General features: G+C 53.2%; 1 protein-coding gene across 1 annotated transcript in view; it reads left to right on the top strand.

Annotated features, from left to right (window-relative positions):
* The window catches only part of TMEM108 (transmembrane protein 108), a gene marked incomplete at its 3' end in the record, with an annotated part of 372,786 nt that extends 350,685 nt beyond the window's left edge, over positions 1-22,101 (top strand). The window contains exons 4-6 of the mRNA XM_082839228.1: positions 6,693-8,126; positions 16,943-17,097; positions 21,979-22,101. Coding sequence (XP_082695354.1) covers positions 6,693-8,126; positions 16,943-17,097; positions 21,979-22,101 — 1,712 coding nt within the window. The remainder of the gene's footprint in view (positions 1-6,692; positions 8,127-16,942; positions 17,098-21,978) is intronic.
* Between the last annotated feature and the right edge of the window lie 818 nt (positions 22,102-22,919).

Raw genomic sequence — 22,919 nt, 5'->3', positions numbered from 1 at the left:
TTCATAAAGCATTCTCCTGCTCACGTAGGACATTTTCCGGGATCAAAACTTTCTCAGTACCTAGGTTCTGGAGCAGCCAGGGTCAGAGAAACCTGGGTTTAAATCCTGATACTGCTACATGGTGGCCGTTCTGACCTTAGATGAATGACTTAACTGTATGTTAGCATGGAGATGATGGGAGGACTCACATTTGTCATTCTTCCCAAGTTCCTGCTCCCAGGAGAGGACGTGTACAGTGCTTGTCTCTGTGTGCGTGTGTGTGTGACTACACACGTGCACGAACTCACACATGCGTGCACATGTTTTTGTTAGGAAGCTGTGATCTGTCAGCCTCCCAGAATTGCGACACGAGGTGAGTTCATAGGTGTGTCTGGGGCACTCAGGCCCATCTCGCGTGGTTTTCTTGCGCACATGTGTTCTAGAGATTGAACTCTGAGTAATAATTTCCAGTGGAGTCATGGACCTCATCAGCCCAACTCTGAAACCAGTGATCTCCAGACATTTCTGGAACACACCAGGTGATGGCCTCAGCTATCTCTAAGAACTAAGCAGAACCCTCTGTGCTTTAGCCCTGTGACCTGAGGCATGTCCGCAGCAGGACTTGATGGGAGGGAACATTTGGAATGTGGCTGCTTGGAAAGAGGGTAGCAGCAAAGCTGTGTACCCAAAACTCCTTTTTTTCTTTGTGAAAAAAATCTCCCTTTCATAAAGAAGGCCAAGGTCACAGGCATGAGTACCTCTTCCGAGCAGTCACCCAGCTCACCCTAAAGTCAATGATGCATATTTATTTCTGAGTGAGGGAAACCATGCTCTTAGTTATGAGGAGGTTTTTGATCTTTAAAACAAAAGGGATCACTGAAGTACGGAGGCTGGAGCATCAGAATACCGGGACCACAGTGATATAAAAAGAACCCTGTGGGTTGGTGCATCATAGTGGGGCTGGCCGGGCAGTGTGTGGCCCAGGGCAAGGATTCCACTTTGTTGGGGCTCAGCCTTCTCACTGTAAAGTGAATTAGATACCAGAGAACCCTAGCGCCCCTTCCAATTAAAAGACAATAATCTTGAAATGAAGAGCCTGTTTCCTGGCAAGATGGTATGTTATTGCCCACATAGAAAACAGACTCCCTGATGGTCAGGCTTGGTGTGCATGGGTTCTCTTTCTTTTTGTCATTGAAACACTGGATGCAGAAGCTAAATTCCCAAGTATTCGGTTACTTATTGATGCAAAACAAACCCCACCCAAACGTGGGGTAAGGCAGTAACAATTGTTTATTTTGTTCATGAATGTCCGGGTTGACTGGGCTCAGATAGGTGGCTCTGTCTTGGGGTCTGTGTGGTCAAGGTCCAGTAGTGGCTGGACCAGGCTCATCTCCTGGGCTCCGCCTCTCTCATGTCCAGTGCCTGGCTGGGGCTGGAACAGCTGGGGCTCCTCAGGCCTTTCAGTTGCTCTTCACACGGTCTCTCCACATGCTGGCCTCGAGGTGGCTAGACTTTTTACATGGGCCTGAAGGCCCCCAAGAGAAACCTGCAGAGGCTGAATGACTTTTCTTCCCTGGCCTCAGAAACCACGTGGTGTCACTTCTTCCCCATTCTGTTCATCAAGGAGGTCACAAAGGCCAAGCTAGGTTCAGATTCCACCTCTTGGTGGGAGCAGTTTTGGAGAACTTGCAGACCCAGTTTTAAATCACCACACCAAGCATCTGGGATGGCCATGCTGACATCTTGCTTAGTGATGGGGGATGGCTTAGAAGACTTCTCAGACTCCTGTGGTTCTGTCACAGGATTTAGAGGCAATGGAAGAATATCTGGCAGTGGAAACCTAATTTAACTGGGAGGGAAGCTCTACTTAGCAGATATTTTAAATCACAAGGAAAATGAGATAGGATTCTATTTATATGTGCAAGGGAAAATGTATACATGTAATAAATGTGCATGTGTGTAAGCAATTTTAAGATAAAAATTATACAATTAATTTAATTAGTTAAACAATGGTGTGCATGAAATGCCAGGATTGGAAAAAAGGAGAGAATTAAAGCAGGGATGTCCAGGTTTTGTATTGTCCTACTACAAGTTCCCCCTAGTTACTTGCAAAATAAAGTTAATTGACTAACTTGTTAAAAGAACAAAAATGTTAATATAGAGCCCTGAAATGGAGCTAGAAGAAAACAGGTAAGAGGAAAGAAAAGTCAAAAGAGCAGTAATAGAAAATCAATTCCCAAAAGATAGTGGACCATTGCTTTTGAATGTGCAGAGCAGAGCGATGAGTGAACGCAGTTGAGAGTGTGGACTCCGGGGCCAGGCTGCCAGGTTCAAATCGCAGCGTGCCGTTCCTGGCTGTGTGGAAGGAGGCAGCTTCCTGTGCCTCTCTGTGCTGCTTTTCTTCAGTTGCAGTGGGGAACTAATGATAGTACCTGCCTCATCAGGTTGTTATGAGGATTAAATGTGTCAGGACAGGCACAGCCTTGGAGCGGCATGTGGCATGCAGGAAGCACTCAGTACAGATTAGCCATTTCTCTCTTCACCAAATCCCTCCTTGCCTTTGCCAGATGCAAATATCATGCCCAATATGGACTGTGGGCAGCCAACCAAATAAACAGAAGGAGGAAGGCCTTTCCTTCCCTTGGATCCTGGGATCATGTATGCATTGGAATTCTAGGTAGGGGGAGGCCTTCCTGTGATATCAGGGTACCCATCAATCTGCAAGTTTCCACCCCCTACACTTGTCCTTATTCTGACATGCATTAAAAACATGTTCCACATTTAAAACACGTCAAGTTAGATTTTAGTTATAGTCTCTCCTATATATTTGGAATTAGAGCCTCCAGAGCCTATTATGCAAATCTATACAAATGATATGCAAAGAGGCAGTAGCCCCAGATTGTGGGGAGGGGAGTGAGCAGGCCAGCACAAAGGGCCTGGAGTGGAAATTTGCATCTGTTAGGGTAGCCCTGTGTTGAAGGCCTTGCACAGTTATTGTGACAGTATGCGCCCTTGCATTCAGTCCTTAACCTTTTGTGCCAGAGAGGAGAGACGATTTCCATAGTGAAGGTGACAGTGGATGTTGAAGGAGGCATTTGGACAGTGCAGTGTTGTAGCAATTTTTATGATACAAATGAAGAGTTGCTTTGAAATAATGGCCATGATCCAGGCTGTGTCCCTAACCAGCTGGGTTCCTGGACAAGTCAGTTCACTCCTTCCGTTGCCCCCTCTGTGAAATGAGAGGATTGAACTAAGTAAGTTACCTCTAGTGCCCTTCTCACTGTGACAGCTAAATGTCATCCTCCAGGTGAAAGCCCTCTGCACCCAGGATGGCAGTATCCATTCATTATACCAAAGTTTTAAAGCCTAAAGAAGAAAGGGCTGGGAGGTAATTTGCCCTAACAGGCCTCCTAGAGAGAAGAATAACTTCAGGGGATGCTGGCAACTAAAAAGAGACACAGCAAGGGCAAACATGTTTACTTCCACTGTTAGTCTTGCAGGAAGCACTCCTGTCATATACTTCCCAGCTGGGAGGATTTTAGCCCCTGAAATGCTCGTGGTGGGAAAGTCAGGGGAATTTCTTTCCCTGAGTATTTTAAAAACCAGGATGCATTAAGCCCTCTGCCTCTAGAGGCTGCAGAAGATCTCCTGGAGGCCAAGCTGCTCCTCTCCCACCCCCGGCCTGTCCCTGGGGTCCGTCAGATCCTCTCTGAAAGCTTTGCGCTGCCCCTGACGCTACTGCCAGAAGGCGGCAGTGTCCTTGGTCTTGGGCCTTGGATTGTATGGGACACATCTGTGCTCCACCCCAGAAATCCTCTGGGCTCTTAATTTTAACTCCAGCAGCTTCCAGCCAGGCACAGGTGTGAGCTGACAGCCCCCGCCCGGGGGCATCTCTGACTCGGCCACTTGGGCCTCGAGGAGGAGGCAGGAGGTGGGATGGAGCAGTGCTGGGCCGTGGGAAGGAGAGCTGCTGATGAGAGGCGCTCCTCTCACAGTTTGACATGCGTCTGCTCAGCTCCTCAGAGACCCCCAGTGGATCTGAGTTGCACGCTGATCAGCTGATAAACTGCCCTGGGATTGACTTTCCCTGTTTCACTCATCTCATTCCCCCACCGCTGTCCACTACGGTCACTTCCCAAAATAAACCACCTGCACATGAGCCCCAGTGTCCGCCTCTCCTTTTTCAGGAATCGCTAAGGTATGACAGGTATATCAGTCTGGTCAGTCTGCCATACAAGGTCCCACAGGCTGCGGGGCTTAAACAACAAACAGAAAGTTTTCTCCTTCCAGTTCTGGAGACTGGAAGCCCAAGATCCAGGTGCCAGCAGGGTTGGAGTCCCCTGATGCCTCTCTTCTTGGGTTGCAGGTGGCCAACCTTTCATGTGTCCTGCCTGTGTACAGGCATTCCTGGCACCTCTGTGCCCTGAGCTCCTTTTCTTATAAGGATACCAGTCAGATTGGGTTAGGACCTACTCCGACGGCTTCATTTTGCCTTCATCAGCTCTTCAAAGGCCCTGTCTAACGTACAGTCCCATTCTGAGGTGCTAGGGTCAGGGCTTCAACATACAGATTTGAGGGGGATGTGTTCAACACTTACAGTTAACCAGGGTGCTTGTGAGCCAAACAGAGGCTTATAAGAGAATGTCCCTTAAAACCTCAGTAGTCACAACCACCAGCTCTAGGAGTAGATTGTCCCTGTGGTGCTAAAATGCCAGGAAGGAGCTGGAATAACCCTGAACCGGTCAGAGCACAAGCACGTTGTTCCTTCTGTGGCTGCGACGTTCCGTCCTCTTCTCCTGCCTCACTGCTGGTGGGCGACCAGGAACGCCTGGGTGTTATATACCCCCTTCTGCTACTGAGGGGCTTTGAACACGTTACTTAATCTCCCTCAGCCTCAACTTCCTGCCCCATCAAGTGGTTGTGAGGGTTAAATCGAGAGGGAAAGACGGGGCCAGAGCCGGTGCTCAGTGTTAAACAGATTTTAGGATTGACCCGGAGAAGGAGAAAACACTGTTGGTGTATGGGCTAGACTATGAATGAAAGTTTAGAGAAACTAGGTCACTTAGGACAAAGTGTTGGTCCTGGAGATGTGGGTGCTGCCGTCTCTGCTCAGTCTGCAGTCCCTCAGCCTCCCCCACCCACTAAGTTAGACATGCAGGGTGAGGGGACACTGGTCCACCCCACCCTCCCCTAGTTGGAGGAGGCCTCAGTGGTGATCCTTGTTTCAAAGGAGTGTCAGGAGGTTTCCTCCTCCTCTCTGCTTCCAGAAACTCACCAGGGCCCCAGATGTCTCCTGTCAGCTTTGCTGACCACCCCAGGCTCCCAGGAATCACTGCCAGGGCCCCTGCTTTGACCATTCATCCTGCTGGAATCTGGTGGGGGAGGGAGGCGACAAGAGAGTTACCAAGCAGAGGCCCATCTCTACCATTGTCTGGGTGGCTAGCAGGGCTGAAGGAAGGGCATGCGAGTGACCAAGCAGGGGGCTCATATGAACAGGGCGAGTGCTCAGGACAGAATCAGGCCTTAGAGGTTTGTCAGGCGCTCCTCGGCAATACGGAGCAGCTCTTCCCAGCCTGTGTGTTGTACGGGGTGGTCAGTCTTCCCGTCTATAATCTGGATAGATCCTATGTCTCACATTGATATGAGGTGTTATTTTTAAAGATAGGCATATGCTGTTGTGATTAATAAAATCCATGCATATTTAGAAGAGTTTTTAAATGTATAGGTTTTTGTCTTTGTGCATTTTTTCTCAGTGAACTAAAAGCATACACACTCACCATCACGCAAAGTCCATGATTTCCTTCTAATGCTCAGAAGGGCTCCTCCTTCTCTAAAAGGCTGGGCACCACCAGTGGTTTTCCACAGAGTTCAGCCTCATGAGCACATAGGACAAGCAGTTAACATGACAACAACCATACAACCAGCTGGCATTCATGGAATGCACTTCTCCTGCAGGCTCTGTGCTAAGTGCTTAATAGGCACCAGATCTGGTCACCCTCTGAACCCCTGTCCCCTCCTGCCTATCAGTCTCCGATGGCACTGAGACGTCTCTGCCTTGTTTTAGGATTGTTTGTGGATTTGTACGAGCTCACCCAGGGCCAGAGACTGCCATGTTCATTCTTGTGTCTCCAGGGTCAAGGAGGGGCTAGACCCTCCTTAATCGTTTGGTGGGTGGGCCTGAATGAACAGAGGTCTGTCGTTTGTGCCTTTGTCTAGTTCATAAGTGGAAGAGTCAGAAGAGGTGTGGCAGCTGGTCTGCTCTGCCCACCCAAGCCCCGCTCAGTGGCTCAAGGCAGCCCACACAGAGCTGCTGGTGTCCTTGTGGCTGCACTGGCCTTGACTGCTCCCTGGTGCAGAGGGCCAGCAGGCACTCAGAGGCCACAGGGCTTCTTCCATGCCCCTACCCCCAGCCTGTTGTGAGCAGCTGCCCTTGGGTGGAGGGCCATGGCATTTCAGAGCTGTTTGGGAAAGGATGGTTTAGCCAGCTCTGCTTCCCCTGTGGCTGGGTTCTCTCTGGGACAGGTGCTGGGTGGCACCCACCTGCTGAAGCTTCCCCATGTCCCCATGGTCCTGTGTCTGATGGGTGTGGACCTCAGGGATACTCCCGATGTTTCCCTTGAGTTCCCAGGCGTTTCAGTTTCATGGGTAAGGAAGGCCCAGGGCCAAGCTGCTCCTGGGCATTTCACCTCTCTGCTCTCTGTCTCCCTTGCAAGGCTTCCTCCTGACCTTGGCACTGACTGAAGCACTGGTATTTGCTGCCCAGGAACCATCTCCCAGGGAATCTCTTCAAGTCTTCCCCTCAGACACCACCCCAGACACCATGGTGACAGCACCCCTCAGTTCTACCAGACACTCCTCCGTGGTGGCTGCCCCCTCTTCCACGGTGGCACTGACCCCTCATCCCGACGGACCCTCCTCACAGGCTGCAGCTTCCATGGCAACGACAACGCCCCATCCAAGCGGTCACCCTCCTAAAAACGCCATCTCCACCATCATGGCGACGGCAACCACCCCCCATTCTGAAGGCCCCCTGTCCACAGGGCCACTTCCTGCTGCCGTGACAACCACGTCCTCCCATTCAGAGGGCCGCCCCCTGGGCCAGGCTGTGCCCACCATCCTGCTGACAAAGCCAAGGGATGCTACCAGCCGTCCCCTCACAGCCCCCTCCCAGGCTACCCCACGCAGGCCCCCCAGGCCCCCTGGCTCCTCCCGAAAGGGAGCCAGCAGTTCATCACACCCTGTCCTGCCTGCACCCAGCGGTCACTCCAGAAGGAAGGAAGGCCAGCGAGGACGAAATCAGAGCTCCACGCATCTGGGGCAGAAGCGGCCCCTGGGGAAGATCTTTCAGATTTACAAAGGCAACTTCACAGGGTCTGTGGAGCCTGACCCCTCCACCGTCACCCCCAGGAACCCGCTCTGGGGTTACTTCTTGTCTCCACAGCCCCAGATAGTGGCTGCAACCTCAGCGCCCAGCAGGACCTCGTGGGTACGACCCAACACGACCCTGGTATCTGCGGAGGACAAGCCCGGCCTTAACAGAGCAGACCAGGGGGGTGGTCCCACCTTCACCAGCCAAGGAGGGGAGCCGGCCACCACAGCAGCCTCAGGCACCCCCGCCAGTCCACATCCTGCCCCAGTGCCTTCTCAGCACCCCCGCGGTGACCCACAGGATGGCCCCAGCCACAGTGACTCCTGGCTTACTGTCACCCCTGGCACCAGCAGACCTCCATCTGCCAGCTCTGGGGTCTTCATGGCCACCATGGGGCCCATTCAGGCTGCCTTCGATGCCAGTGTCTCAGCCCCTTCCAAGGGGCTTCCTCAGGGAACATCCTCAGCCCCGCAGGCCCCGGCCCGCCCCCCCGGGGTTTCAGAAAGCACTGTTTCCCTAGCCAAGGAGGAAGCTGCGGCCACCCCTACGCCCACCATGACTGGCAGGGTGCCCAGTCCTCTCTCCACAGTGGTGTCCACAGCCACAGGAAACTTCCTCAACCGTCTGGTCCCTGCTGGGACCTGGAAGCCTGGAACAGCAGGGAACATCTCCCATGTGGCCGAAGGGGACAAACCCCAGCACAGAGCCACCATCTGCCTGAGCAAGATGGACATCGCCTGGGTGATCCTGGCCATCAGCGTGCCCATCTCCTCCTGCTGTAAGTGCCTCACCCTCTCCCTTCTCCCCCCACCCACCCACCCTAGAATCCCTTTGCCCCACACGTGGGCAGCCCCCAAGTGGGCTGCAAACTTCCCAGAATCCTGGGAAAGGAGGTAGTAGAACAAGAATCATGGATTATCCCCACCCCTGGTCCTTGGCCGGTCAGGCCGTGGCTCACATGCCCACTGATGGTAAATGCACAACTCCCAGGAGCTGTGGAGTCCAATCCGACTCTGCATGTGCAGAAAGAAACACCAAGCTGGGGAGGGGACATGGTTCCCCCAGGACCCCAGAGTTACTGAGCGGCAGGGCTGGGATGTGAGCTCCTAGCACCTGTCTTCCAGCCCAGGGCTCTTGTCGTGACACCACCCTGCCTGCTCTCTCCTGTAGCAACATGGCACCAATACACCGCAGGTTGAAAACTGGTGCTTCCAAACTTACAGGCTCTGAGTAGCAGAGCCCTCGCCTTCCTCCCCACCTCCCTTCCATCGCCCTTCCTGCTGTTCTTCTCCTCTCTCACCTCTTTTCCTCCCCCTCCTCTGTCTTCCCCTGAGAAAGAAGAAAAAATGAAGCTTTGATCTTGCCGGAGTTCTTGTAGCTAAATTGAGGCTTGAGAGTTACATGTGAATTTAGCAGTCCCTCCCCCGTGTTTGGTTTGTTCACAGGTGGTGTGAGCTGATGCTTTGTGGACCTTGTCATTGTCTTTTGCTCTCACTGGTATGTGGGGAAGGGCTCCCCCAGGCCACCAGCACCTCCTTGCTGCTGCCCATCACTCCTTTAATGAAGAGTCGAGGGGATTCCCCACTGACGGCTCCATAAAGAACCTGATGCAATCACTCAGGACCCAGGGCTTCCTTTACATCTTCCCCGAGTATTCAATCCTCAGTTCTTAGCATTCCTCTGATGGCCCCACAGGAATCCTCACTGTACCCGCCACTCCCCAACCCACACGGCCATCATCCAGGCACCCCCTCAGCCCTTCCAGGGGTGAGAAACCCCCCCGTGCTCCCCACTCATCAGCCTCTTCTCCTGTGACCCCTTGGGTTGTTTCCAGCTCTCCTGGGGGCCTGAAATTCACCTCTTTGTAATTCCCACTCTTTGGTCCTAACCTGTGCCCTCTGAAACCATACATAAATCAAGTCCATCCACCAACCCCTGAGATACGTGAAATGGCTCTCAAGGGCAGGTTTTCCTTTTCCAAGCTGCTTATCCCTGTTCCTTCCAGTCTCTTCATAGGGCCACCTGGCCCTGGCCCTGGCCCTGCCCCAATCTGCCCCTCTGACAGACTCCAGTTTACTCCTGCTTCCCCAGAGGGAGCACAGCGTTGCACATGCCCTGCTGTGACAAAGGAGAGCAGGTGGCAGTTGCTCTCTTCTGGACACTTTGGTCACATCCGGGCATCCTGTCGTGCGTCAGCTCCGTTGATTGTAATGTTTCACGTAACACCATGGGCTCAGCCCAATCTCAAGGGGAACGAAGCCCCAGAAGCTTTCCACAGAGGAGGCTGTTAAGCCAGGTCTCCCAGCCTTTCCTGTTGTGGGTCGATCAAACGTCAGCACAGGAGGTGTGTGCCTTTAACATTAAGCTGATGTCTGCTTGGCACTGTACTCTGGCAAGATCCTCTTTAATCTGGAGTCTGGACTCTTTCCAGGAGCCACATCTTGCCCAGCTCCCTGTCTCCTTCTAGTTGATAAGCAAAACAAACTTTCCATGTCAGGGGTAGGCAGCCTACATCTGCTCAAGGCCCCAGTGCAGGAAAAGTGAAAATGTTTGCAGGTTGCATATTTCATTCTTTCATTAAGCAGCTGTATTGTCGCTCATGGAAGCACAGAGGTATTCATAAAACTGTAATTGCCCACGTCTAAAACAGAAGAATGATAATGAGAAAATGTAGTGCTGTTAGCCAATAAATTATTAACAGTGGTCATATTTGAGAAGTAATCACATTAGAGACAGCTTTCTAATTTTCCATTCTTTCCATGTGTCTAGAGGCTCTAGTTTACAAAGGGAGTTCCCATTATTTTGAATCATTCATCCTTAAAACAGACTAGCCAGAGGAATAAAACAAAACAGAAAAAGCAAACTTACCATACAGGTGGGGAGTAAATCGTCAAGTGAAGTGACTTGCCCAGGGTCCCAGTCACACATGAGTCAGCCCAGATCTGGTGGTGGAATCCGTCTGACTCAGCACAGCATTTCCTGAGTGCCCGCTGTGTGCCAAGCACCGTTCCAGCACTAGGGACCTGGAGGTGGCTGCTGTGGCTCCCCACACCCCCGGCTGCCAGAGCCCTCTCCCCACCTGCACCCCCACGGGCCACACCCACCTGCGTTTGCAGTTCTAAAAAGACTTCTCCAGCCCTTTTGCTATGTCTGAGGTTGAGATTAGATCAGGTTTTACTGCAAAGTGGAAAACCCATGGGCTGCCTAAACCATGCATAGTAACATCAGCCAAGACAGGAGCAAGGACGCAGCCTGGAACTGCACCATGAGAATGCTTCTGGCCCTGACAGGAGCCTTCAGCTGCGGGGATAGAGCATATTACTTCATAAAGGAAGATTGCCCCTAGGAACTGCAGCCCCCGCTTCCTTTGGTGTCTGTCTTGCATTTCCACCATCCTCAGGCCACAAGGTTCCAGCCTAGCTGCCTCCACAGACAGCTCCCTGTCCTGTGGGACCATCATTGACCCTGTGAAGGTGCTGATGAGAGGGGCATTGAGAAAGGAGACATTTGTCCAGCTTGAGAACGCTGTGCTCTTTGGAAGCACAGATGAGTAACTAGCCAGGCTGCTTTCATAGCCTGGCGCCGCTCGAGTCATCAGGCAAGCAGACGTCTTCCAGGGCTAAGGGCCCTTGTATTTCAGACCTTCCCAGAAGCTACATTTATCCTAAAGCAAACTCTCCAGCCCTCAAAGAAGGGTCTCCTCCTTTGCTAGTTTTGCCAGATATTTCAGGCGATCTGTGCTGGTAGCACAGTGCGCGCATAGATTTCCTCATCTGGCTTTTCAGAGTAGCCCTGGCCCTGGTCCTGCTTTTCTGCATTTAGCAGAAGCCAGGCTTCAGAGGCCGGGGCTGCCAGGCAGGCTGGCAAGTCCCCAGTTTCTGGTGGAAGCAGAGGGTGATCACAGCAAGCCTCAGGCCTGCCCAAGAAGGGATGTCACCACTTCCACCTGTCCTTCCAGATCGTGACCCCCGCACAGCGGCTGGATGTATACCGTGCCAGGTCTGAGAAATGCTTTGTCTCCTGAGCCACGCTGGAGACAGCCACACACAGTTTCAGATGTGCTGAGAACCGAAATTGATTGGATCCAGGCCACATTTGGCTGGGTCCCGGGAGCCGTGTGGCTCCTGAGCTGGTCTCTGCTGCCACCATCAGGACACACAGCCCACCACCTCCTACTGGAAGCCTCGGCCTGGCACTGAAGGGGTCCCCGCTCTCAGCTGTCAGTGCTCTGGGTTTTCATCAGGAGGTCAGTTGTGTGGCTCTACCAGGTTCCCTGGCCTGTCCTGCACATGCCACATCCATTCTTGAGAATGTCGTCATCCAGCCTCCTTGAAAGAGATGGGGGTTATATGGGGTGAAAGCAGGAAGCGAGGCCAGCTACGCATGTTGTTCATCATCAGTCCGAGTTGAGCTGTCCAAAGCAGAGTAGCGCCTCTCGCTGACCCTGGACCTGTGAGCGTCCACGTGCACCTTGCCCAGAGCAGGCTGGCTTCCTTCCAGATGCACAGTAAATGCCGTTGGAGCATCAGCACAGTACTCAGAGATAACACATCCTTGTGCCCATATGGCTCTTGGCTATATTACCAGTTGTTCTGTGAATGTTACTGAAAGCTGAATGTATCTGTGTACCTTTTACTCACAGACCCCAATGACTTTGTAGTTATTATATTAAAAAACCTGGGTCCGAAGTGCTTTTCCAGTAAAAAGAGTAGAAGAGACTAGAACAGGAAGGAAGTTTGACAAGGAGGTTGTCTCCTTGGGGCTTATGAGCCAATTGAAGGAAGTGGGGAAGCCTTTGGACAAGGCAGGCTTGTCTGGGGGTGTCCCCGAGGTTGGACCAGAGTGCCGTGGCCGCGCTCTCACAGCTGTTCCCTGTGCTTCCTGACCAGCGCCCCCTGCAGGAACCTCCTGGAGCTTCCTCAGGCACATCCCTACCCACCAGGCCGGGAAGTCAATGAGCCCCCAAAACTGCTTTCCCCAGGCCCATGGCCTCTGTCCAGCCTGGTCTCCTTCTACATCCTGAGGCCTCCCCTGGCCTCCTCCCCAACCTCCAAAGTGGGGAAATGACTGTCCACAGCTGGGCTGGCACCGCTGGACTAATCCCCCTTGAGGGTCTCTGGTTTCTCATCTCCCTAATGAGGGGCCAAACTGAGACGTCAGAGCTCCCTGCCCTCTCTCACTTTCCTAACTTCAAACCCATGTGAATCACTTGAGAGGGAGCCTGGTGTGATAGGACGCCTCGGCTTGGGAATCAGACACACCTGGACGTAACCCCAGCTCTCCCACTCATCACCTGTGGGACTTGGACAGGTTAAGCCTTGGGCCAGTGTTTTCTCACCTGTGCAAATAGGACTAGCGTCCGCTGTGTTAATTCAGGGCCTTCAGGAGGCAGATACCAAAACAGAATTAGGCCTGCAAGAGATTTACTGGGGAAACACCTGTGCAGTCTTAAGGAAGGGGCTGGAGGAGGCAGGGAGAGCCTCAGACCGCAGTGCAGGTATGGCACCTGAGGAAGGAGAAGGGGCCAGAGGGATGGGAAGGAAGAGGCTTCCCAACAGTGCAGTGCAGTCCTAAGGAAGTTTCTGCCAGGTGAGGGTAGTCCTCAGGCTGTTAGGGGAGTCTCCTGTCCTGCAGGAACAGGCCTGCATAGTCAGCCATGGCTGGGAGCAGCCCGGGAAGCGTGGCCTCGGCACACACGTGATGGTGAGTCCAGGGGCCGGTGGCCGGAGCGGTCCCTCGGCTGTGCCCCTGCAGCAAGAAAGCTGAGCAGGCACTCCCAGGGCTGCAGCAGCCTCCCCAAAGGCTTGCTACGTACAGCAGAGCGGATGCATCTGAGGTCCTATCACAGCATCTGCCACGGAGAGGTGCTGGATGAGGGCAGTGGTCAGAGAGTGATCATATTCATCTTGTTGTCAGGATTTGCCACGCATTCTCCAGCAGGCCATGGAGAGCACTTTCATCAGGTATTTGAAAAGCAACCTCAGGGTCCTGTACGCTCTCATTTCCATTTCCCATCACACAACAGGTCCCATCCCTAAAATGAGGCCCCTCCCAGAAACGTCAACACAGTACCTGGGCTCCATCTTCACATCAGCAACCCTCCTCCTTCCCGTCATGCATCTGACAAGCTACAGCTGATTCCCCACTGACATGCCTGGGAAGCCGAGAGAGCCTGCTTCACCCTCACTCCAGTTTCAAAACTGTAGGAAATAGGGATCTCACTGACCTCCTTGAGAGTCTTGACAGCTGCTCCCTTTGGAAAAGCAGAGCAGTTGAAGCTTTCAGTGGCATGGGAGAGGGGTGGCTCACGCCCTGTGTGTGAACGGAGCTGTGCGGTTTACGCAGTGCTTCCACCTGCCTCAGGCACGCCCCATCCAGTGCTCAGGATGAGCTAGGACAATGACCATCAACGTCAGGGTGGCAGAGACCTGGGTTCAAGCTCCAGTAATTAGCTGGGTAACCAGGATCAATTCTGTGAACCTCCGTGAACTGCAGTTGCCTCTTCTGTGAATGGGAAGAGTGCCAGCACCTTCCTCAGGCAGCTATCTTGTGGGTTAAATCAGACTGTAGAGCACCTGGGAATAGAGTAGAGATTCCATAAGTCTGATTGTACTTTTCTTTCTGGGATGAAAGTTCAGACCCCAAAATAATGAAAGCGCTAAGCCACAGTTGGAGACCTGGCCTTGAACCACCCAACAGTCGTGCAGTGCAGTTTTTCTTTCAGGATGTCTCTTCAGGGATGGTGCTGAGAGAACAAGAAGGAAACTCTTATTAATTAAGCACCAGGCAGGGCGCTCAACATTTATGCTCATCAATGCTCATGTTGCATTCATGATCTCTAACTCTCCTTACATCCTGGTGGAGTCCGTAGTGATCAGCGTGATGAAGTGACACCTAGTGTAACTCACAGCACAGTCAGACCTGAACCCAGGTCTTTTGGACTCCAAGCCCGTGCTCTCCCTGCAGCTGGGCTGGCTTCTGGCATGTAAGCGAAATGGTGTTTGAGAGGCACCAGGAACTCCCTGATAGACGTGTAATCAGACCGGGAGCACTAACAACATGGGAGGGGGAGAAAGCTAGGGACAGAACTCCCCATTCTGACCCCCAGCCCTTCCCGCTGGTCCTGCATCCTAAACAGGCCCAGGCCCCGGAGCAGGGGCAGTGTGGGCTCAAAGGGCACTGGACTGGGGCTCAGAGGACCTGGATTCTACAACCTGCGCCCACCTGGGTTAGCAAGGGGGTTCATGAAGCCTAGCCCTCTCGCTGTGGCTTAGGTTTGCCCAGCTTGAATCCCCCTGGGCTGCTTCACCATCCCAGTCCTGGAGCAGGGTGAAAAGTAGTGACCCTGAAGAATAGACTCCAGAAAAGGGGAGAGGGGACCTGGGGCCTTGCCCCAGTCCCACCACTCGCTGTGACCTGTGGCAAGTCAGCTGGCTGCTTTGGACCAGTCTTCTCATCTGTAGAACAAGGAGGTGAGCCCTAATCTAGCAGATTTTCAGGCTGACTCTGCAGCCTCCCTCCTCACCCCTTCCTCCTTCAACCAGTTGAAGAAAGGGCTCTTTGGAAGGAAGGGAGGAAACCCACAAAGCTTGAAGGAATCTCTGCCAGCCGGTCTAAAATTTCCTTTTGCTCAAATATTCAGAAATCGCCTTTCTATTTTTAAAACTTTTTGTGGGGACCTGGAAAAATGGTAACCAAAGTAGAAGTCTTTTTGATCAAAGCAGATTGGCTAGAATGGAAATTTGCCCAATCTCTTGACTTTGCCTGGAAGCCTTTTCAGGTTGAGATACCAGCAAGGCCAACAGCAGGGAAGAGCTACAGAATTCCCCAGTCAGCCCGCAGGGCTCTCGGTTCTGGGCCCTGAGGTCTCAGCCTGTGTGGATGCCAGCTTTTGCATCTTCCCCACACCCTGGCGTGCACAGGCCCCCAAAGCCAGCCAAGCCTTCGGGCTGCGGTAGACAGAGATAGCCTCCACTGCCCCCCGATGGCCATTGCCACCACAGTACCAGCCTTTGTGGGCCGCTCAGCATGGGCCCCACCCCACTCCCCAATGCTGATGATGGGCACCGCCAGGTTTTTGGATACAGCCCTGCCCAGCCCTGGCCGAGAGTTTCACCCACCCTGTGGGCTCTGGTGATGGGAGCCTAGGCAGGAGGTGCCCAGTCTTCATTTACCAGCTTCTCCCCAAGAAGGCTCCTGTCATCCTGGTCATTGCATCAGCTGTTCCCCTGTGTGACCCTGGACAGGCCACCCCACCCTCCGACCTCGGAAGCCTTCCCTGTCAGCATGTCCAAGCCACTCTGTTCATACCTGGTTCATCAGCAACATCCAAACATGCTGCTTCCTCCCGGGGCCCCCGAGTCTCCGAGACTGAACAGACAGTGTGGCACATCGAGCTGTGTGGAGGCCGCAGGAGGCCCGCCTGTGCAGTGCGGACTCCACATCAGCTTTTGGCTCGTCTTTGTGAGGCAGAATCGTAGATGGTTGAGAGCATGGACTTGGGAGTCCAGATGTCTGGGTTTGCTCTTGGGCAAGTCACTTCACCTCTCTGAGTCTCCGTTTTCCTTTCTGTAAAATGGGGACCTCATGGAGTTACGTAGAGGATTAAATGAATTAATGTTTCTAAAGTGCTTGGAGGCACCTGGCACATAAATGCTATAAGACTGTTAGCAGCTATTTGTTTTTGACGATGATGATGAGGCCAGAGCAGCTGTTTTATCAGGGTCCAAGACCTCTGCCCAGAGATTTGCTCTGTGAACCTCTGCCCTCTGTGGAAGTCAAGGCTCATTTTGTAAAATTCCCTGGGCTCTTCCCGTCTCTCTGCCATGCTCTCGCTCTGACTGAGAACGCTCCTTATCAGTCCCACGGTGCAACGTGGTGCACACATGCCATTCCCTGCAGCCAAGCTCTGGGAGCCCTCCCAGCGAGAGAGCAAGGCCTTTCCTTGGAGCAAACTCACTGGGTGGCACTGCAGCATGCACAAGTATCCAAAGTTGCATCCACGCCTCTTGCCCCTGAGCCTGTGGAGGCAGCCTCTGAGCATCGCTCTGGCCTCACCTCCCACCTCACTCTCCCACACCCACCCCACTCCAGCCATGCAACTCTTTCCTCACACACAGGCAGCTTGTCCCCACCTCAGGCCCTTTGCACGTGCTGTTCCCTCCACCTGGGACACACTGCCCCTGTTCCACCCATGGCCAGCTTCTTCCCCAATTCCAGTCTCAGCTGTAAGGTCACTGCTCAGGCAAGCCTTTCATGATGGAGCCTCTCCCCCAGCTACCCCCTGCTGTCTCTCTCACTTTGCCACGTTTTCTTTTCTTTGAACAGTTCTCTTGTATATTGACTGACCCCCGTGCACCCCTCCATCCACATGCTAGGCGGAAAGCTTATGAAAGCAGGGCAGTCTTGTCTTTCTCTTCTCTCCCCCTCTCCCCAGCACCCTGCACAAAGCAGGTGCTCAGCGTTTATAGATATTTGTTGAGCAGATGAACAAACGAATCAACGAGCAGGGCAAGTGGCTGGATGTGTAACCGTCATGGCCTGCCTGGCCCTGCTTGCCACCCTCCCGCTCTCTAACACGGACTCTCTCAACAGCCGTCTTGCTGACCGTGTGCTGCCTGCGGAAGAAGAAGAAGCCGGCCAACCCCGAGAACAGCCTGAGCTACTGGAACAACGCCATCACCATGGACTACTTCAGCAAGCACGCTGTGGAGCTTCCCAGGGAGATCCAGTCCCTTGAAACCTCTGAGGTAACGAGCCCCAAACCAGGGGCTGCCCCGGGGAGGGCTGCCGCTGTGGGAAGAGCACAGGCTCCAAAGAGAGCAGAGAAGCTGCCTGCCTGTTAGTGGCGCACTCCTCCGAGCAGCGTGGCCCCAGAGGCTGTGAGCCCGCCCAGCCCTGCCAAGTGGGCATCTGCATTAGCGAGAATCCCCGGGGGCCTTCTGCTCACGTTGAAGCTTGAGAAGAATGGTTCTTGGGACTTGGGGTTTCTGGGAACAAGTCAACGACTGTTCACTGAGGATCGTTTGGGGGCAGGCACTCTCTGGGGACTGTGAAGGTGAAAGCTTGCTCTCAAGCTGCCCAGGATCCAAGATTTTGGGTGAGGTACAAACCCCGACATCATTCAAAGCAAACTAGGGGGGCTACAGGGAGAGGTACAGAGCTGTGGAACCCAGTGGAGGAAAGCTTCACAGTGCAGGTGCTGGAAGGGTGAGTATTTGCCTGAATCCCCCGGCCGGCCAGTGAGAGAGCTGCACTTTGACCCAGGTCTCTCTGACTGAAGACCTCTTTCCACTCCCACCGGAAGATAGGGCAGAGGCCAGGGTGCGGCTGGAAAGGTAGATGGATTAGGCACGGCCTTGGGTGGGGTTGAATGGAGTTTGTGCTTTCGTCTTGGGCAGCGGAGGGTCATTGAAAGTTTTGCGCTTTTTGTGAACTAGTTGTAGAAAGATTGTGCTGATGGTCTGGTAAGGGCACGTCGTCAGTGAAGGTATAAGGAGGAAAGGAAGGGTAGTTTAGTGGATGGATGAATGGATGAGAGGACAGACAGACACACAAAAAATAAGTAGGTCACCTGGGATACAGTTGAGATGGCCCTGGAGAAGGATGGCAGACGTCTGAGTGAAGGCAGGGGTAGCTGAGAGCTTCTGGAGGAACCGTCCCCTCTCATCCCTCCAGCAGCCAGATGAGCATTTATAAACAGGCATGTGATCACATCACTCCTGTGCTCAGAACCCTTCGGTAGCTTCCCATTGCTGGTAAGTTAAAGTTCAAAGTCTGTTCAGGGCCTGCCAGGTGGACCAGTCCCCGCCCAACTATCCAGCCTCAGGTTACGCCCTCTCCCTCTTGTTTGCTAAGCTCTGGCCACATTGCATTTCTTCTCATTCCCTTACGGGGCACCAAGTTACATCCCACTCCAGGGCTGTGCATGAGCTGTTCCCTCTCCTGGCATGTCTTCTGTCCCTCCCTGGCACCCCCTTCGCTGTTCACCTCAGTGACTCCTACCCACCACTCAGGGCCCAGTCCAACCGTCACTTCCTCAGAGAGGCCTTCCCTGTCTCCAGGCTGGGTTCACTCTCCTGTCATATGGTCTCAGCTCCTGTGCTTTTCCATCGTGGCACTTATCAGGGTTGTCATTGTGCAGCTACTGGCCTGACATTATAGGTAGAATGTCCTTCCCCCACTGGAATAACCAGTTATCCCCACATTGCTGATGCCAAGGGCCATTCTGGGCACTCATTCTACTCCATCTACCAGCAGCATCGGCACAGTCGGTCGTTTCCTCCTCAAAATGTTTCTCCGCTGGCATCTGGGCCCCATCCTGTCCGGCTCTCCCCACCCACCCGCAGCTCCTCCTCAGTCTCTGTCGTTGGCCCCTGTCTTGCCCCGATCTCCAGTCATGGGAGGGCGCACGCTCAGTGCTCCCACACTGCTTCTCTTCTCTTTCCTCTCAGCTCCATGCCTTTAAATCCCATTCCTCACTGTGACTACCAAGTTCTGCCCTAGCCTGGCCGTCTCCCCTGAGCTCCAGACCCGTGTGCCTAGCTACAGGCATCTCCCAGCCAACAGCCCGAGACTGAACTCTCGGCTTCTCCCTCCTGCCCCGGCGCCCAGAAGGCCCCCTGCTGTTTCTCATTATTAGATGGCACCGCGGCCGCCTTCTCCTCTCGCACATCCCACCTCGCGTCTGTCTGCGGCCCTGCTGGTTCTTCCTCCACGTGAGCAGGGCTCACCACTTGCACTGCGACCCCTCGTCCAGGCTGCCATCATCCCTCGAATCGTGGATTGCTGCCATCGCTCTGCAAACAGCTCTCCCCGCTACTGGCTACCCACCACGGTCTGTCCTAAACAGAGCAGCCAGATGATCTTTCCAAGGCAGGACCTCCCGTCAGCCACGGCTCCCACGCTTCACAGGGGCCCTGTTCACACTTTGGACAGAATCCAGATTCCTCTTAGCAGGCGTTTCTCGGGCTGGCCCTGCCCCACCTCCTCCCCCTCTGCCAGAGAGCACATGCCCCAGCCCAAGAGTGAGCTCGTCCTGGCACCTGAAATGCTCTTCTCCTGACTGCCTCCACCCCTCACTTCCTCCAGGCCTCTGCTGCAATGCCCCCTCCTCAGGGAGGCCTTCCCTGACTGCTCTACACAGGTTAGAACCCCACCCTCCAACCCCTGGTGCTCTGTCCCCATCCCTGTTTTGAGCACTTCTCACTGCCTGGCATTGCACCCTTCTCTCTCTGTTGACTGGTGTGCATCCATCTCACCTACTACGACATAAGCTGCCTGAGGGCAGGAGGGTTGTTTGCTCTGTTCACTGCCCTATGCCCAGCTCCACGAACAGTGCCCAGCACATGGTAGGTACTCTGTAAATGGTTGTCACGATTTACCCATGACCCAGCCCAAAGCCTGACACACAGTGGACGCTCAGTAAGAAGCTTTAGCTGAAGGGCAAACAGGGACAGGCCTCACAACGGCATTGACCTTTAGTGTGGCCAGGGTGCAATTTGGTGGCAGAAGTGTTCCTGAGAACTGTTACAGTGAGTGAAAAAATAGGTAACTTGGACAGGGGGCTGGCCCACTTTGAGCGTGGGCCATGCACCCTGGATCCTAAACTCCTCATATGCTCTTTACAAATCGGTAAATGAAAACCAAAGCTAGAGGACGGTGCCGGTGAGTGTACTGTCACAAGTACCCTGCTTGCAGAGGCCGCAGTCAGGACCCCAGGGTCAGGAGGCTGCAGCGGCACCAGCGGCAGGAAGCTCTGCCGGCTTTAGAGTGGGTTTCTCACCCTCCCCTCCCAGCCAGCCCCCTCCCCTCGTTCTGCTGTATTCTCAGTAACAGCAGCTGTCCCCTCCCTGGGTACAGAGGCCCTGCCGCCCACCCACAGAGCGACCACAGTCACAGGACCATGAGCTCACTGCCGGGCTGCCAGTGTTGGAGGCTGCCAAGTGCTTTGCCTAAGCAAGTTTCCCTGGTGCCCTGCTCCCCTTCTGGGCTGATGAAAGCCACAAAACAGAATCTGGGCTGTATGGGCAGAGTTGTGATGCCCAGAGGCGCCTGGAAACTTTTCCATGCTTTCTCTTCTTTTTCCCTCCCCTCCTTCTGTTTTCTTCTTTCCTGCCTTAGTTATTTTCTACATAACTTTCTCTTTTCTACGCAGAGTAACTTCTCCCACGTGGTTCACCCTTGAATGCTTGCGTTGTGAGAACTGTAAAGCCGCAAGCCAGATCTCAGCCTCCAAAATTCCCATCCGCAGCTCAACCCCAAAGCCCCGTGGAGAAAGAGGATTTCTGTCCCCTCCCTGACATGCTGCCCTGTTCTCCTTACTTAGACGGCTGGTCCCACATCCACACTTTGGATGGGCGCACAGCTGATTCCAGACAGTGAAGGAAATTCTTGTCTTCTGAAAAGACATTTACAACAAATGACCTTTCTTCCTGTCTCTCCTTATTACCCATAAAGTAATACGTACTTGTCAAAAATAACATGTTTTGTTTAAAAATAAACTTCAGAGTATTAATCATGGCTTCTTAAAACAAAGCCATTTCTAAGCTGGTCTGGCCTAAGCTGGTTACATCTAGGCCTGCTGCTGAGTCTTTGCCCTGAAATAGCCTGCAGGCTCTGAGGCTTCAGTTGTGTAGAATTGGAACAAACTATGGTTTTTTTCTCTACGTTAACACCTGGGCCTGAGTCTGAGAACAGCCATTTTGTGGCCCCCAAGTGCTTGCAGTCCTTGGTAGCTGCAGCCAAAGCCATTCAGATGACCCGAGCAGATTGTCTGTTTCTAGGCTTTTCCACTCCTCAGGCTGTGTAGGCGACTGAATTTTTCACTCACCACCTATTGTGCAGTCACACAGAGATTCAGATCCCTTCAGCTCAGCACATCTAGTGCTACAAGAAATAGGCCGAGAATTCTGACCAGGCTATGGGAGGATTCGGGAGGGTAGAATTAGCCTTGGAGGCTCTGACAAGTGGGTGGCAGGAGAAGAAGGAGGTGGGCAAGCACAGGGTACGTTCAGGAAAGAAAAGTGGCGAGGCCTCCCAGAGGTCTGTGAGAAAGAGGCAGGAAGGAGAGTCTGGGGCCCAAGTGGACCAGGTTTTGCCCACCAGGGCATCGTGGAAAGCAATGCCACCTCTGGCAGCCTGAGGTGGAGGTGATTCAGGAAGCAGGAAATCTTCTTTGGAAGCTGCTATAAAAGTCTGAAAAAAGAGCAGAAAGGGCTCTGTACCCCAGCATCAGCAGGGAGGATGGTGAAAAATGGTTGTGGTGGGGAGTGAAATAGGTGAAGGGGATTAAGAGGAACAAACCTCCAGTTATCTAATAAATAAGCCTCAGGGATGGAACGTACACCATGAGGAATATGGTCGATAATATTGTAATTACTTTGTATGAGGACACACGGTTATTAGACTTATCGTGGTGACCATTTCATAATGTGTGTAAATGTCAAATCACTATGTAGTACACCTGAAAGTCACATAATATTGTTATGTTGACTATATTTCAATAACTTTTTTAATGTTTACCAAGCACGCCCAAGGGGAAGTAAACGTCCCCATGGGTACGTTTCTTTAAGAATGGCCACCTGATAACCCCCACCCAGCTCATGCCATCTGCTCCCTCTGTCCCCCAGGACCAGCTCTCGGAGCCCCGCTCCCCAGCCAACGGTGACTACAGAGACACCGGGATGGTCCTCGTTAACCCCTTCTGCCAAGAAACTCTGTTTGTGGGAAACGATCAAGTGTCGGAAATCTAACTGCAGCAGCCCTCGCTTTGCCAGTCCCTACCTTTCGGCTCTAAATTATCAATATACAAATATATATTATAAATATAATCTTTGTGTAACCCTGACTTGATGAGAAACATTTTCAGCTTTTTTTTCCTAAGAATTGTCAACATCTTTTTTATAAGTGTGGTTTAAAAAAAAAAAAAACTTGACAGAACAATCCGTGGCTTTATAAAATAAAGGTATTTATAAGCAAAGCAGTTGCATTGATTGCTTCTCTTCATAACTGTCCTTGAGCATGTAGGGGGTCCCAGCAGCCCCAGGCAGGTGAGGGGAGAGACCGACTTGTACAAGTTAATGTTAAAACGGCCAAGTGCACGGCCTCTGAGGCTTCTTAAAGCTCTGGTTCCTCTCGATTCAATGTGAGGGACCCATTTCCGCCCCCTCCTCCAGCGACGGAGCTGGGCTGCCACCTAGAGGGACACCGGCGGACAAGGAAGAGGGAGCACCTCATCCTCCCGGGTGCCCGGAGCCTGGCGACGGCACAGTTGGGATTCGGACGCAGGCAGGAGCTGGAGATCACGGAGGCATCCTCAGGCCACGCCCCCTGACAGCCCACACAGGGAGCGTCCAGGCAGGACTGCTTTCCCGGGCGACAGAAGGCTCCCCTCCAAGCACATCCCTGCATCCTCCCACCAACCACAAATGCATTAGACAGCGTGCCTTTCTCTGGAGAGGGTTTGGATGCGGATCCCAGCCCCGGAGCTTCAGAACGCTTGCTCTTCTCCAAGGATCCAACGTTTTGGGGTTCACCTTCGTTTTCTCAAAAGACCATCACATCACACCGC

Source organism: Leucopleurus acutus (assembly GCF_964270905.1).
Source record: "Leucopleurus acutus genome assembly, chromosome: 5".
NCBI classification, from domain to species: Eukaryota; Metazoa; Chordata; class Mammalia; order Artiodactyla; family Delphinidae; genus Leucopleurus; species Leucopleurus acutus.
This window is presented reverse-complemented; position numbering and strand designations above follow the sequence as displayed.